Source organism: Thermobia domestica, chromosome 8 (assembly GCF_964235325.1).
Source record: "Thermobia domestica chromosome 8, izTheDome1.hap1.1, whole genome shotgun sequence".
Classification (NCBI taxonomy): Eukaryota; Metazoa; Arthropoda; class Insecta; order Zygentoma; family Lepismatidae; genus Thermobia; species Thermobia domestica.
Genome location: NC_137461.1, coordinates 14,303,529 through 14,316,481, shown reverse-complemented (window position 1 = coordinate 14,316,481; position 12,953 = coordinate 14,303,529). Strand labels below are relative to the sequence as shown.

Sequence of the window (12,953 nt, the reverse complement as noted above, 5' to 3'; positions counted from 1 at the left end):
AAGAACCTCCATTGAAGATGACACTCGATCAGAAAAGCCTGTGGAAGCACTAACTCAGGCGAACATTGACAAAATGCATGAAATCATCATATAAATGATCGGTGAATGACCATGAGACAGATTGTTGAGACAATGGACTTATCTACTCGAAGCGTTGACCGAATTATCACCCACCATCTGGGAATAAGCAAAGTTTCCGTGAGATGAGTACCAAAACTTTTGACACCTGATAAAAAGCTTACCAGACGCAACATTTTAAGAGAATCTTATTCGCTTCCGGACAAATCCAGATGCCTTTCGCATTCGATTCAGTAGATGAGACCTGGCCAACCGTCACCAACTAAAGTCCAAACGAAGTTCCAAGTAGTGGGAACAGCCTTTATTCCCCTTCCGAAGAAGTCCAAGTCCGTGCCCTCGGCTGGAAAAGTGATGACTACAGTTTTCTGGGATTCAGAAGGGTTAGTGATAGTGGAGTATCTTCCAAAGAAGCGAACAGTGACTGGAGAGTACTATGCAGACCTACGACAGCTGTGTGACTATGCGGCAGAAGCATCGTGGGAAACTGACAACAGATGTGCTTCATCAAGACATTGTCACTGGTTAGTCATCGCAATGGCAGCAATTCACAACTTGCTCCCCTCTACCCACCTTACTCGCCTGATTTGGAACTTTCTGACTTTCAACTCTTTCCAAAGGTCAAAAAAAAGTTGGAAGGTATTCATTTCATAATAACATAATGTACAGTAGATGGAATTTCACAAGAGTTTGACTTTTTTTTTTTTTTTTTTTAACCAGTAGCATTAACGCACTTGGAACATCTATGGCTAAAATGTGTTGACTTGTCAAGGGGCTATGTTGAAAAGTTACACCACCCACAAACTCTCTGCTGCTCCGTTTATAAATAGACTCAGAACTTTTGTAACAACCCCCGTAATTTATTCAGTGTCACTCTTCTTTGAATGAGTGGCTTATGCAATAGTTTGTGTGTAGTGAACAGATTGTTTTCTAGCCTTCCATTGGTCATTGATATTTGAATAACTAGTAATTAGTTTTCCGATAACGGGAAAAACTCTGCGTTAATTGATTTTTAACAAATCTTTGTTGTAAGTATACTGCATTTTACTTAATATTTAAGAGGTTTGTTTCACGCATTTTCCATCAATACTTGTTCGTAAGAGCAACTAGTGCTTATTTTGGCGGGAACGAAGTCCAAACCTGAATTTTGATGGGATTTCTCCGGAACCAGAGATTTGAACAGGAAAATATTTTATATACTTGCTAAGCAAGTCTAGGCAAAGTTTGGTCCAGATCAAATAAGTTCAGTATATATCATGTGCGCTCTACCGTTCTTGATATTCATTAAAAAAATCATTAGGGACTAGACGGGTTACAATTAATTCAAGGTGTTCTAAGATACACAATAGTCGTCCAATAGAATGTGGTGAATAATGAAAATACTTTGATTTAAGGAGAAACAATCTGCTATGTTTCATAATGGTCTTCACATCTAGCCCCACTTATAAAATAATTAGCAGATTGGCAGAATAAGGTTTATGGGAAATATTTGAAAGATCTACACCCTGTTTCAAAAAGAATATACGTATTACAAAGAATTATTTTGTCCAAACTATAGATCGCTCCGCTCCGGCTCGGCTATTGGAGAAACGAATACATAGTCTAGTTTATATTAATAGCCGCTAGATGTCAGTTGTCTTCTGTTTTGCTTGGTAACCGTCATATGTTTAAAATGGCTACTCCGCAGCAGAAATCATTTTGTGTTCTCGAGTTTGCGAAGTGCAATTCCGTGATTACAGTGCAAAGACGTTTCAGGCTGAGGTACCAAATTGATCCTCCGAATGGGTGGAACATTCGCAGATGGTATCGACAGTTTGTAGATACAGGATGTGTATGTAAAGGAAAGAGTCCTGGCCGCCCTCGTGTTCCTGAAGAAAATGTTGCACGAATTCAAACTGCTTTCCAACGTAGTCCTTCAAAATCAACTCGTCGTGCCAGTCACGAGTTACAAGTGCCAACAACAACAACTTGGCGTGTGTTGAGACGTCGGTCGGTTATGAAGCCGTACAAGTTACAGCTGTTACAAGCTCTGCGTCCTGATGACAAACGCAAACGTGTGGCATTTTGTAACGAGATTCTGGATGCTATTGACAATGATACCACTTTTGCACAACGCATCGTGTTCAGTGATGAAGCAACTTTCCGTGTTAGTGATCAGGTAAACAAACAAAATGTTCGAATTTGGAGTCTACAGAACCCACATACAGTCATTGAACATGTACGAGAATGGCCCAAAGCCAATGTGTTTTGTGCGATATCCCAATCATCTGTTTTCGGCCCATTTTTCTTTAATGGAAACACGGTTAACAGTCAGCAGTCTCGCTATGTTACAAACTGGTTTCCGAGGCTGCACGAAAACAACTTCATTTTTCAACAAGACGGGGCACCCCCTCACTGGAGTCGCCAAGTGCGTGAGTATCTGAATGAAACTCTACCGAACCGTTGGATTGGTCGTCAAGGAGCTCGCGACATAGCATGTTTCAGCTGGCCTCCACGGTCACCGGAACCCTGTGACTTCTTCCTGTGGGGTTTCGTTAAAGACAACGTTTATGTACCACCACTCCCACAGAATCTCGAAGAGTTGAAGAACCGGATCCGTACTGCCATAACATCAGTGACACAGGACATGCTTGCTCGAGTATGGAAGGAACTTTAGTACTGATGTGATATTGTTCGTGTCGCTGATGGAGGACATATTGAACATCTGTAATTTGAACTGTAATTTCAACTTGAGAGGTTCGTAAATGTGTAAAATTTTATATTCGTATGTCTTAATGTTTAATAAATACTGTATATGAATTCGAAATATGTTATATTCTTTTTGAAACAGAGTGTATATACATTTTTCGGGTTTTAAGATAGTTGTTACAGCAAGTTTGATCTCCCAGGAATTACCTAAACATTTATCTTCGTTTCCTCTCTTCAGGGTCACATATCATAAAACGGTATCTTATCAACTTAGGTTGTCAGAAAAATTATACAATTCCAAACTTTAAAGGGAGTTGCGGTGGCTCAGTGGTAGAAAGTTCACCTCTGATGTATGGGGTCCTTGGTTCCATTCCAGCTCGACAAAAGTAAGGTTTGTGGTGGACAAACATCGTGTGCGTGGTTTCCTCGGTGTTCTATTTTCTTCATTCTATCTCATTTATTTCTCATCATCACAGTCTCCTTTAGCCTAGCCGGCATAACCGTGGGACTAAAACTTAAATTTCATTTTTTTAAATTTCAAAGTTTTATGTCTAATAGTTTCGGAAATCTCAAGTACAAAGCTTTAAAGACCCCGTTTTTTACCCCCTTTCCAGCTTCCATCTTATATGTAAGAAATAATATGAGGATATTATTTCTTCAAAATATCCAGGTTCTGCTCCTAATAGCGTCCGAGATCTGGAGAACGCCAGATGAACTTTCAATTTTTATTGTTATTATTAAGGTGTCGAATCTTGGAAATTCTCCTCTTATATACAATCTGGGCACAAGATTACTTCTGCACAATTTCAAGGTCCTACTTTTGATAGTTTCAGACACTAGTAATGACTGGATAAGTGAGTGAGTCATTAAATTTACATTCATACATTTGAAATGTTGAATCAAGATCATAGAGGGAAATGCGTATCGACACAAATGATACACACACAAAACTTTTTTTGCTGTTGTTGTTTTCAAGTGCTTGAAATATTTTCGGAAACTTCACAAAACTACTTAGAATCAGGCAAAATCGTAGGTGAAGCCCAATTGTAGCTTCCAAACTACTATTCCTCAACTAACATTTTTGACAAACGTAAAATATAGTCGAGTTCCTAAAGCTCGATAATCCGGCAGTCAGGATACCTCGGACACACCCTAACAGGGCGAAAGAACCCCGCGCGCAAACCCGTTCAAGGTCACTGCAGAGTACCTTTGGGATTTGTTTTCACAGGTAAATGAGTTGATTTTAACGTCCCGTTCAGCAGCGAGGCTATATGAGACGTGGACCTACTGATTAACGTGGAATCCGAACCTCATGAGTTCTCACCGGCAATCGAACCCGGGTCTCCCACGCCAAAGGCGCGTACGCTAACCGCTTAGCCACGAAGAAGCTCTTCACAGGTAAATTACTGCACAGTATGAATTCATTAATTTTCATTTTCATGGGCAATGAAAGCTCTATGCGTTCATAAAGTACGTACTTTTTTCCTTTGTTTAAATGGTAATTGGTACATTTATTCTCTGTTGTATTCTCAAGCAGTCCATACATACAAGTACAGTACTATATTTTCTGAGGAAACACTCGTACTTATTCTTTTTAAACTCCATTCCCGATTATCCAGCATTTTCACAAACTCGGCCACACTTCGGCCCAATTATGCTGAGTTTTCGGGACTCCACTGTACATTCTTCACTGGTAACTTGTCTGTAGAATCTCCCGCCTTCTATTCCCATTACTAATGTATAATTTGTATTACGATGCATCTTCCCACGGGTTTTTTTTTTATTTTTAAACAAGGAAGTATGACTATTCTTCACGTCAATAATATGTGATACCTACGTGTGAAATTCGCTACGTAAAATGCATCTTCATCTGTAGCTTGACTATGGAATCACTATACTGATCGCAAAGAGCTCAACAGCCTGGGAAACAACATGTATCACTACCGGCCGGTTGCACAATGTTCGATTACCTCCTGGTTGAGCGAAACCGAACCTATTCGGAGCGGCAGAATTCAGCTGTAGTTTGTTGCACAATCAGTTTTCACGAGTGGCTTTGTTAAGCAGGAGTTTCTATGGATCTGGCAATATTACAACTAAACTTTTGACATTTCGATTTTCTTTTTTCAGCGTTTGTGTCGTATGATTGGTTCAGGGAATGGTCTCTGATTGGTGTTCGTATGCGGTGGAAGTGAATTGATAGCAAGAGATCTTGGAAAAGTATGGGTACTGAAAGTACGAAAAGAACTGCAAACTTTTCGCAGTCTTAAGTAGAACTGCTATCGGCCGGTTGCACAATGTTTGCTTAACTCCTGGTGTCTTGATCTCTCTCTTTCTTTCAAAACCATCAACGGTATAAGTAAGGCGACATCTCGAATCCCACCCAGCATTCAAGTAGAATTTTCTAAACAACGAAGCATCGAATGCGCAAGAAAACCCCGCTTAAGAAGTTGAGCGGTAGTTCATCTGCTGCCTAGATTTAAGCGGGTGTTTTAGCTCCGCTTTGCATACAGCCAACATTGTGCAACGTAAAATTTACCGCAAACTGAGCTTAAACTCTTAAGCGGACATTGTGCAACCGGCTGTACATGGCATACCTTATGTATCAGGTGACCAAAAAACTTTGTGCCGTTTAAGCATAGAAAACAACCGAATACAAGGGGTTTACACAATATTTATTAACGAAAATAGCCTCCACCCGCTTCTACAACCTTATGCCAGTTTTGTAGAAATTTGTATCCTGCGAGTCAAACTGCATCAACTTCTTCCCGAGTTTTGAACTACCGATTGCGCATGTAATAGTTCATGAACAAAAGGAGATAGTAATCTGATGGAGCGACCTCTGGGTAGGAAGAAGGATGACGCAAAAGTTCCCACCCAAGTGACGAGATCACTTCCCGTGTTATCCTTGCTGTGAGAGGTTTCACATTGTCCTGGTGGTACGGAACCCCTTTCTGTTTACGAGTGCTGGCTGTTTCTGGGCGAGTTTGGTAGCTACCATTCGCAGTTGTGCTGAGTAAACATACTGTGATGGTCTTACTACTTTCCAAAAACTCAAAATGCACTATCCCAGCAGCAGTCCACATACACACAGCATTACCTTGCATTGATGAATATTGGGTTTAGCAGACATAGGCATTGGGTAGCAACAATTGGTACGAGCGCTTCTTGTTACCATACATCAGCCACTTTTCATCCCACGTCAAAATACGGTCCAAAATTGGGCAACTTTTGTTCCTACTCAGCCGCTGGAGTCTGTTCGCGGCAGTCTGCTCGTGCGGGACCCACCTGCTTATCTTCCACGATCGTCAAGGTCATGTAAACGAATGATTTTATCACAAACCATTGAGCGAGTTCCTGACATGTTTGGCTCGAATCCTCTTCAATAGCTGCGTTCAGCTGGTCCACATTAAGTGATTTTGGTCTCTCAGGTCGAGGTTTATCTTAAGGTTATCATCATCATTCGAAAAGGTCTTGAACCACTTATGTGCGGTTCGTTCGTTATCTATAGTCTCTCCGAATGCTGAGCAATTTTTTCTTGCTGCTGCAGTACCTTTTGTAAACAAGCAGAGTAAACAAGTTCAAATCACTGTGTTTGACACAGTCATAGTTCACACTGAATACGTAACCTTTCAGACAAGAGCACATACACACCTACCAACTATGTCATCTCCGATTGCTCGAGAGAAGAAAGCAGTGACGTTTTACACATTGGCACGTACTTTTTTGATCACCTGATACTACAATGAAATCGCAATTATTTTTTTGTGCACTGTTAAAAAAAACAGTACATTATATACTTAAATATCGATTACAAGGAGAGGACTTCAACTGTTGATTTAGAATGAAATTTAATCTTTATCTTCCATGATTACGTTTTTAGGCTGATGACTGACAGTGACCCGTTAAAGTAAATGGGAGAACTTCACGAAAACACAAGTTTATGTTCACAAGCATAGCCATACAGATAAGCTGTTTTGAATGAAAGTAGCTCTTTACGCCATGCGAAAATAGGACCTTCTAAAGCTCTATACGCCACAAGAGATTAGGAATTTCTGAAACCTTATACGCCACACGAGATTAGGATTTTCTAAAGTGTATATAAAACAGAGTAACTCTTATAGCTCTTTCCGCCACACAAGACTACGACTCTCTAAAGATCTTTACGCCGAACGAGACTAGGACTTTCTAAAGCTCTTTACGCCACACGAAACTAAGACTTTCTAAAGCTCTTTATGCCGCAAGAGACAAGGACTGTCTAAAGTTCTTCACGTCACACGAGACTAGGGCGTTTTAAAGCCCTTTACGTCACGTGAGACTACTTTCTAAAGCTAATATACGCCACACGAGACTACGAATTTCTAAAACTCTTTATGCCACAAGAGACTAGGATTTTCTAAAGTGTATATAACAGAAGCAGCTCTTCTAGCTCTTTACGCCACACGAGACTAAGCATACAAGTAAGTGTATATAGTGAATATAGCAAATTAAAATACACAGCCCTATAGGCAAGAAATTCCTAGCCAAATGTACTGTCATATTCAAATCTTTGCGAAACAGGCCATTAACGATTCCAGAAGTGGTCCTGTTGTTGCTTCATACGACTACTGAAGAACTTAGTTAAGCCTCTTCGCTAAGCTGACCTCGTCAGTGTTGATCTTAATGTCTAACATAATGAAGAACGTCCAAAATTTAGAAAATGTGCGAGATATTGGTGCAAAATGCTATTCCATAAACTAATAATTATTTTCAAGATCGTATAGTTTATAAATCTGAGTGGATAAAAATATGTCATGATCTGACAAATTTTTATCCCACAACAAAAGGTTTAACATTTGATAGATACTACCACATTTACTTTCTGCATTTCTCTTATTTACAATTGTCTTAACTTAATAATGAAACTGCTTTTTTTTTTTTTTTAAAGCGAGTAGTTTAGCAAAGAGCTCTAAAAGCGGTGTAAATATTCAGAAATGTTTTGGCCAAAACAAATACGAAAAAGGGAAGATATGGAACTATCATAGTTAGTCAAGTAAAAACACACAAAAAAAAATAATAAAAAAAAAATAAAAAAATAAAATAAAAATACACATAAAAATTAAAAACTAACATCTAGCAAACTCTTGGATTCAGTAACATGTATTAAACATTGAAAAAAAACATGTATAGTCAACTCTCACCGACTGTTTTTATTAATTTTATTCTTTTATTGTACACAGGAACTTACAAATTATATAAAATATTCGGGCACTAATACATAAATTTCATAATCTGACTTATCCTTGCTCTTTTTAAGGCTTTTTAAGATCAGTTGCCAAAATAAAATAGTTCTTATCCTCTGTAACATTACAGTGAGAGTTTTTATAATGTCAGAAACACGATAGAACGCCAAGTGTCCGTGGTTTAAGAAAAAAAAAAGAAACAAACATACTGCTGCTCATATATATAGTTTACAATATTTTCAACTTAAAAACTTTTTTTTTAGTTAAAACGTAAGAAAAAAAACTAGCAGCATAACTTGCAGTTTTCTGCACGTGTGTGTACAGATCTTTGTTTATAATACACAAGAAGAGATATTTCAAACGCAAAAGCTTTACCAATATTACTTCCACGTTCAAACAATACAAACGCACACGCACACACATTTATTTCCTTTATTTACGCATTTGTATTGCTAAACGTAAGTAGCCGATATAGTTTTAAACGGATTAACAACTAATATATGTATATATTATTTGTACTTCTTTTTCTTTTTTTAAAAAAATGTTAAAATTTAAAAAAAAAAACATACAACATAATTACCACCAGCTTATGACGCAATCTGTACTGTAAAAGGAAAAAAAATATAGTAAACAATTGTTTAATCTTTTCTTGCGGTATTCTTCACTAAATTTGGTGACATTTTGTTTTGTAGTTGTTATTGTTATTTCATGGATTGCTTTCTGATTCATGATGCGAACACTGCTCCCACTTCGACTGGGGATCACAATAATGTCTCCCATTAACATCAACGATGAACCACTTAAAAAAAAAATGCATTTATATATATATATAAAAAAATAGCCATCCTCTTAATACATTAGTTCCAGTTGTACATATTGTATCCACCGCCCATACCAATGGGGTTGTATCGATTGTGACTTTTATCCTGTCTCATCGCACCATAGCCCTGGTTGTAGCCTCGGCCCAAGTTCACACCCCCGTAGTTGCCCCTTGAATTAGAAGACCCTCGGCCTCGCCCTGAAAAATGTTATATTCACATATTCTATATGTTTGTCTAAGCGGTCATTCTAGAATTTTAATAATTAATATTAAAGAAATAAAGAAAAAAACAAACAAAAAGAGGATCTTGTGCATTTTTTGTGTTATTCACCATTTTTCATCACTCTTTTCATCTTATTAATAAAAAAATAAAAAAAATTAGTTCTAGTTACTAACAAAAAAAATTCCAATTATAATATTGCTAAACAAAAATAAAAAAATCTTAAGGCTGTAGGCCAGAGACGTTACTTTGAAGTTTTACTTCTTTGCAACAAAATGTTGGATATTTTTTTTTTTTTTTTAATTAACGAGCGGAATTTTAAAATTCTGACTTTACTGACACTACTACAGAATTAGTCTCCCTGTTTCGAAAGTAAATTTCTCATATTAGTTATACATTAAAACAACTTAAACTTTCACAAACGGAGGAAGTCTTCAGTAATTCTTTGTATGCTATCGGTAAAACCAGAATCGTAAAATCCCGCTTTTAAAAATATGGTTCCCACAAATTCACGGACTAAAATTTCAAGATCTAGTGTACAGCCTTAATGATAAAACAGTTTCAATGTATTAGGAGAGTACTTGGTGGTTTTCCGCCTTTTCACACCATCGCACATTTCATCCAATTTCTTAAAAAAAAAAAAAAAAAAAAAAAAAAAAAAAAAAAAAAAAAAATGGGGATTATCTACTTTGAACAATGATCGACACAATGTCGAAAATGCTCTCACCATGTTGTCTCACACTTTTTTCTCTCTCTTTTTAAAAATCAACAGAAAATTTCCTTCTGAACTGATGTCAGTACACCACAATCCAGCTTATTTTTCATATCCTGTCGTTTTGTAAGCAAAACTTCATTCTCTCTGTTACATCAGCTCCTCAGATGAACTTAAAACAAGCAATGGCCCTCCCTGGTAGACTTGCTCAAATGATTCAACAAAACGAAATCAAAACTTTAAAAATCTGAACAGCAAGGTATTTTCTTTTCCTGCTCTCCGTCGAAAACTCAAAAACAAAATAACAGCAGTCTTCACATGTGTTCACAATCTGAGTCGCATGCATGATTCAGAAGTGCACTACGAAGGAAGAAAAATACCTTAAGTCAACCGCGTTCGGAATGATCATTTATTGTAACAGATTGCGTTTAAAAAACATACAAGGGCCAATCAAATTCTGGTGTCCAATAAAACCGTAAAGAATAACCAAACTCTAACATGTACGCAGATTACAAATACCTACACTTTTTCACATAACGACACACACACACACACAGTGTACACACACACATATATTTATATTCAAGCACTTGTATTGAAGGACTTTTTTAAATCTTCGCATCATGCAGCATTGCAACCCAAGTCATGCAAACGTTGAGTGGATTAGACAGTGAAATACTGTTGCCATGAAATACGTTAACTTATTCAGACGACAGTTTTAATCCTGAGATGTAGTCGAGGGTTAACACGGGATAACTAGCATCTATTATTTCTTTCCGATTAGCTTAGTACTTTAATTTTATTCTAAACTCTTTAAACCTTTCATTTTTATGTGGCTTGCTAGTTGATAATTTGTCAGTACAAAGGACATAAAAGCAAGATTTATTGGTTAAAGTGCGATCTCAACTGCTACCACGGTTTGTATTTGAGTAAAGAACCTCTACTGGGAATTGCAATCGCCTGTTATCTACTCGGTCACGAGGGAGACTAGAGGAACAATGTGTTCTTATAGGGTTCACCTTCACTCTCCGTTGCGTTTTTAATAAACAAAAATATTATATATATAATCTCACTAATAAATTGTGGGTCTCCTTTCGGCTGCTACTATATAGGAAAGAACTTTCAGTGTAATCTTAAACACAACATAATGAAAATATTACTTTGTTATACAATTTATGAACTGTTTCTGTTTCTCTTGATTGGACGGTCTTTCAGCACGAAACGAACAGAGTTCTTCCAACAAAACGGAATTCGAACGTGGCTGAAATGATCTGTGCGGAAATACATAATAATCCACAATAAAGGTTATATCGAAGTGAAGATAACAGAATTTGCTCCCTATTAAACGCTGAGTTATTTGTGAGTTTCTGTTCTTGACATATTTGGGCGAATTTCTTTATTGGGATCTATGATATTTAAATTATCAACAAGGTATAGGAGAAACCACGGGATAAAATTATGAGTTTGCCCAACAACATTCATATCGACCGGATCCGCTGAGGCTTCCGCCAGCGTGGGCGTATTATTTTTAATTTTAAAGAAATATTCTGAAACTACTCTGTGGAAAAATAAGAAAACATCCATGATATTTGTTGCCAGTTGTCACCTCAGGAATAAAAATAACAGTATAACACACGAGTCATACAGAGACATCTCACCCAGGAATGATATTCACAAGGGAACCTTCCGAAAATGATAGTTGCAGTGAAAGATGTGACCTATGCCAATTGAAAGAGCTGTAACAGAGATGAGCATTCCCAAAAAATTAGCTGCCCATAGCAAGAGGTTCAAGAAATATAAGGGGTGGAAGTTTGGGAAACAGCAAGGTTGGACAAGGTGGGAAAAAGTGCAAATTCAAAAAGTGGGACACTGCTAAATACAATACTCACAAGTGATGTATAGAAAGGAGACTTGCCACAATAGGGAACAAATGAACGCCACCAGTGGGGTTAACAGTGTTGCCAACTGCATTGAAAAGTACATATTTTGCAAAGAGCACTATATGAAGTGAGTGCAATATTCAGTGTCAACCTGTCATGTAGATCATAAGATATGACGTGTATAATCAGTGGTACAATCTAACAAAAAAAAATACGGAAAAGACGGAATTGGCCAGAATGCGCCACATTTGAAGAAAGAAACCTAACTGATGTTGTGCTACTTGTTGAAACTTGGACAATGAACAAAGACACCAACTTGCTTTATGAGCATGTACCATCTGGAGTGAATTTCAAAGTTGAGCTGATCCCTCCTGGTTGTACGGGTCTGATACAACCAGTTGATGTTTATTTTTTAGACCATAAAAGAACTTTGTGCGCTACGTTACAGAGCTTGTGTTATCAGATACTCACTTTAAAATTTGGTCTCGCGAGAATTTTCTGAAACTTCAAGCCTTAACTCATTACCAGTTTACGGCATGTTTATTCAAGCCTTTGATTAGGTATGCTTTCTACAGGTGTGGATACGTGATAGAAAGACCACCAAAGGTTCCGACACCTCTAGAGTACTGTTTCGAGACATGCACAGGCGACCATTGTGACATGTATGACAGATTGGCAGTATTCCGCTGTGCTCACTGCAAATGTATCTTCTGTTTGGACCATATCTCACCGAACAATTGCACGTACAATGTTGACCCGCATGCACAAATGATGCGAAGGCTAATACCTGTTGCCGGAATTTTCTTTTTGTGGAGCGAGCGGCTTAACTATATTAGAATTGTCTGGATTTTCATAGGCAGTGTTACCAACTTTTGAACTCGTTTTTCTTTTCGACTCTAGGTACGTCAGTTTCCTGCATAGTTGGTGCTTTCTTGTTTTGTTCATTCTAATATGCACAGCTCGTGATCAAATATGGCGCATTATGGCTAACTCCGTCTTTTCCGTATTTTTCGTACTTTTGGTTTTCTATTTTCTTTTGTTAGATTGTACCACTGATTATACACGTCATATCTTATGATCTACATGACAGGTTGACACTGAACATTGCTCTTTGCAAAACATGTACTTTTCATTGCAGTTGGCAACACTGTTAACCCCACTGGTGGCCTTCATTTGTTCCCTATTATGGCAAGTCTCTTTCTATACATCACTTGTGAGCAATGTATTTTGCCGTGCCCCCCCTTTTTTTTTTTTTTTTTTGCGAAATTTGCACCTTTCCCTCCTTGTCCAACCTTGCTGTTTCCCGAACTTCCACCCCTTATATTTCTTGAACCTCTTG

General features: G+C 37.7%; 1 protein-coding gene across 7 annotated transcripts in view; it reads right to left on the bottom strand.

Moving 5' to 3' along the window:
* Positions 1–12,953, bottom strand: part of LOC145692699 (protein sex-lethal-like) — a 272,232-nt gene that overhangs the window by 192,515 nt on the left and 66,764 nt on the right. For 2 of the 7 annotated variants that reach the window (XM_081768101.1, XM_081768105.1), the window contains exon 6: positions 7,930–9,000. The exons of 4 other annotated variants lie outside the window; for them this stretch is intronic. In XM_081768101.1, the coding sequence (XP_081624227.1) occupies positions 8,840–9,000 (161 nt within the window). In that variant the 3' untranslated portion in view covers positions 7,930–8,839. Of the gene's footprint in view, positions 1–7,929; positions 9,001–9,686; positions 10,095–12,953 lie in introns of those variants that run through there. One more of the 7 variants, XM_081768108.1, reaches the window with a different exon arrangement.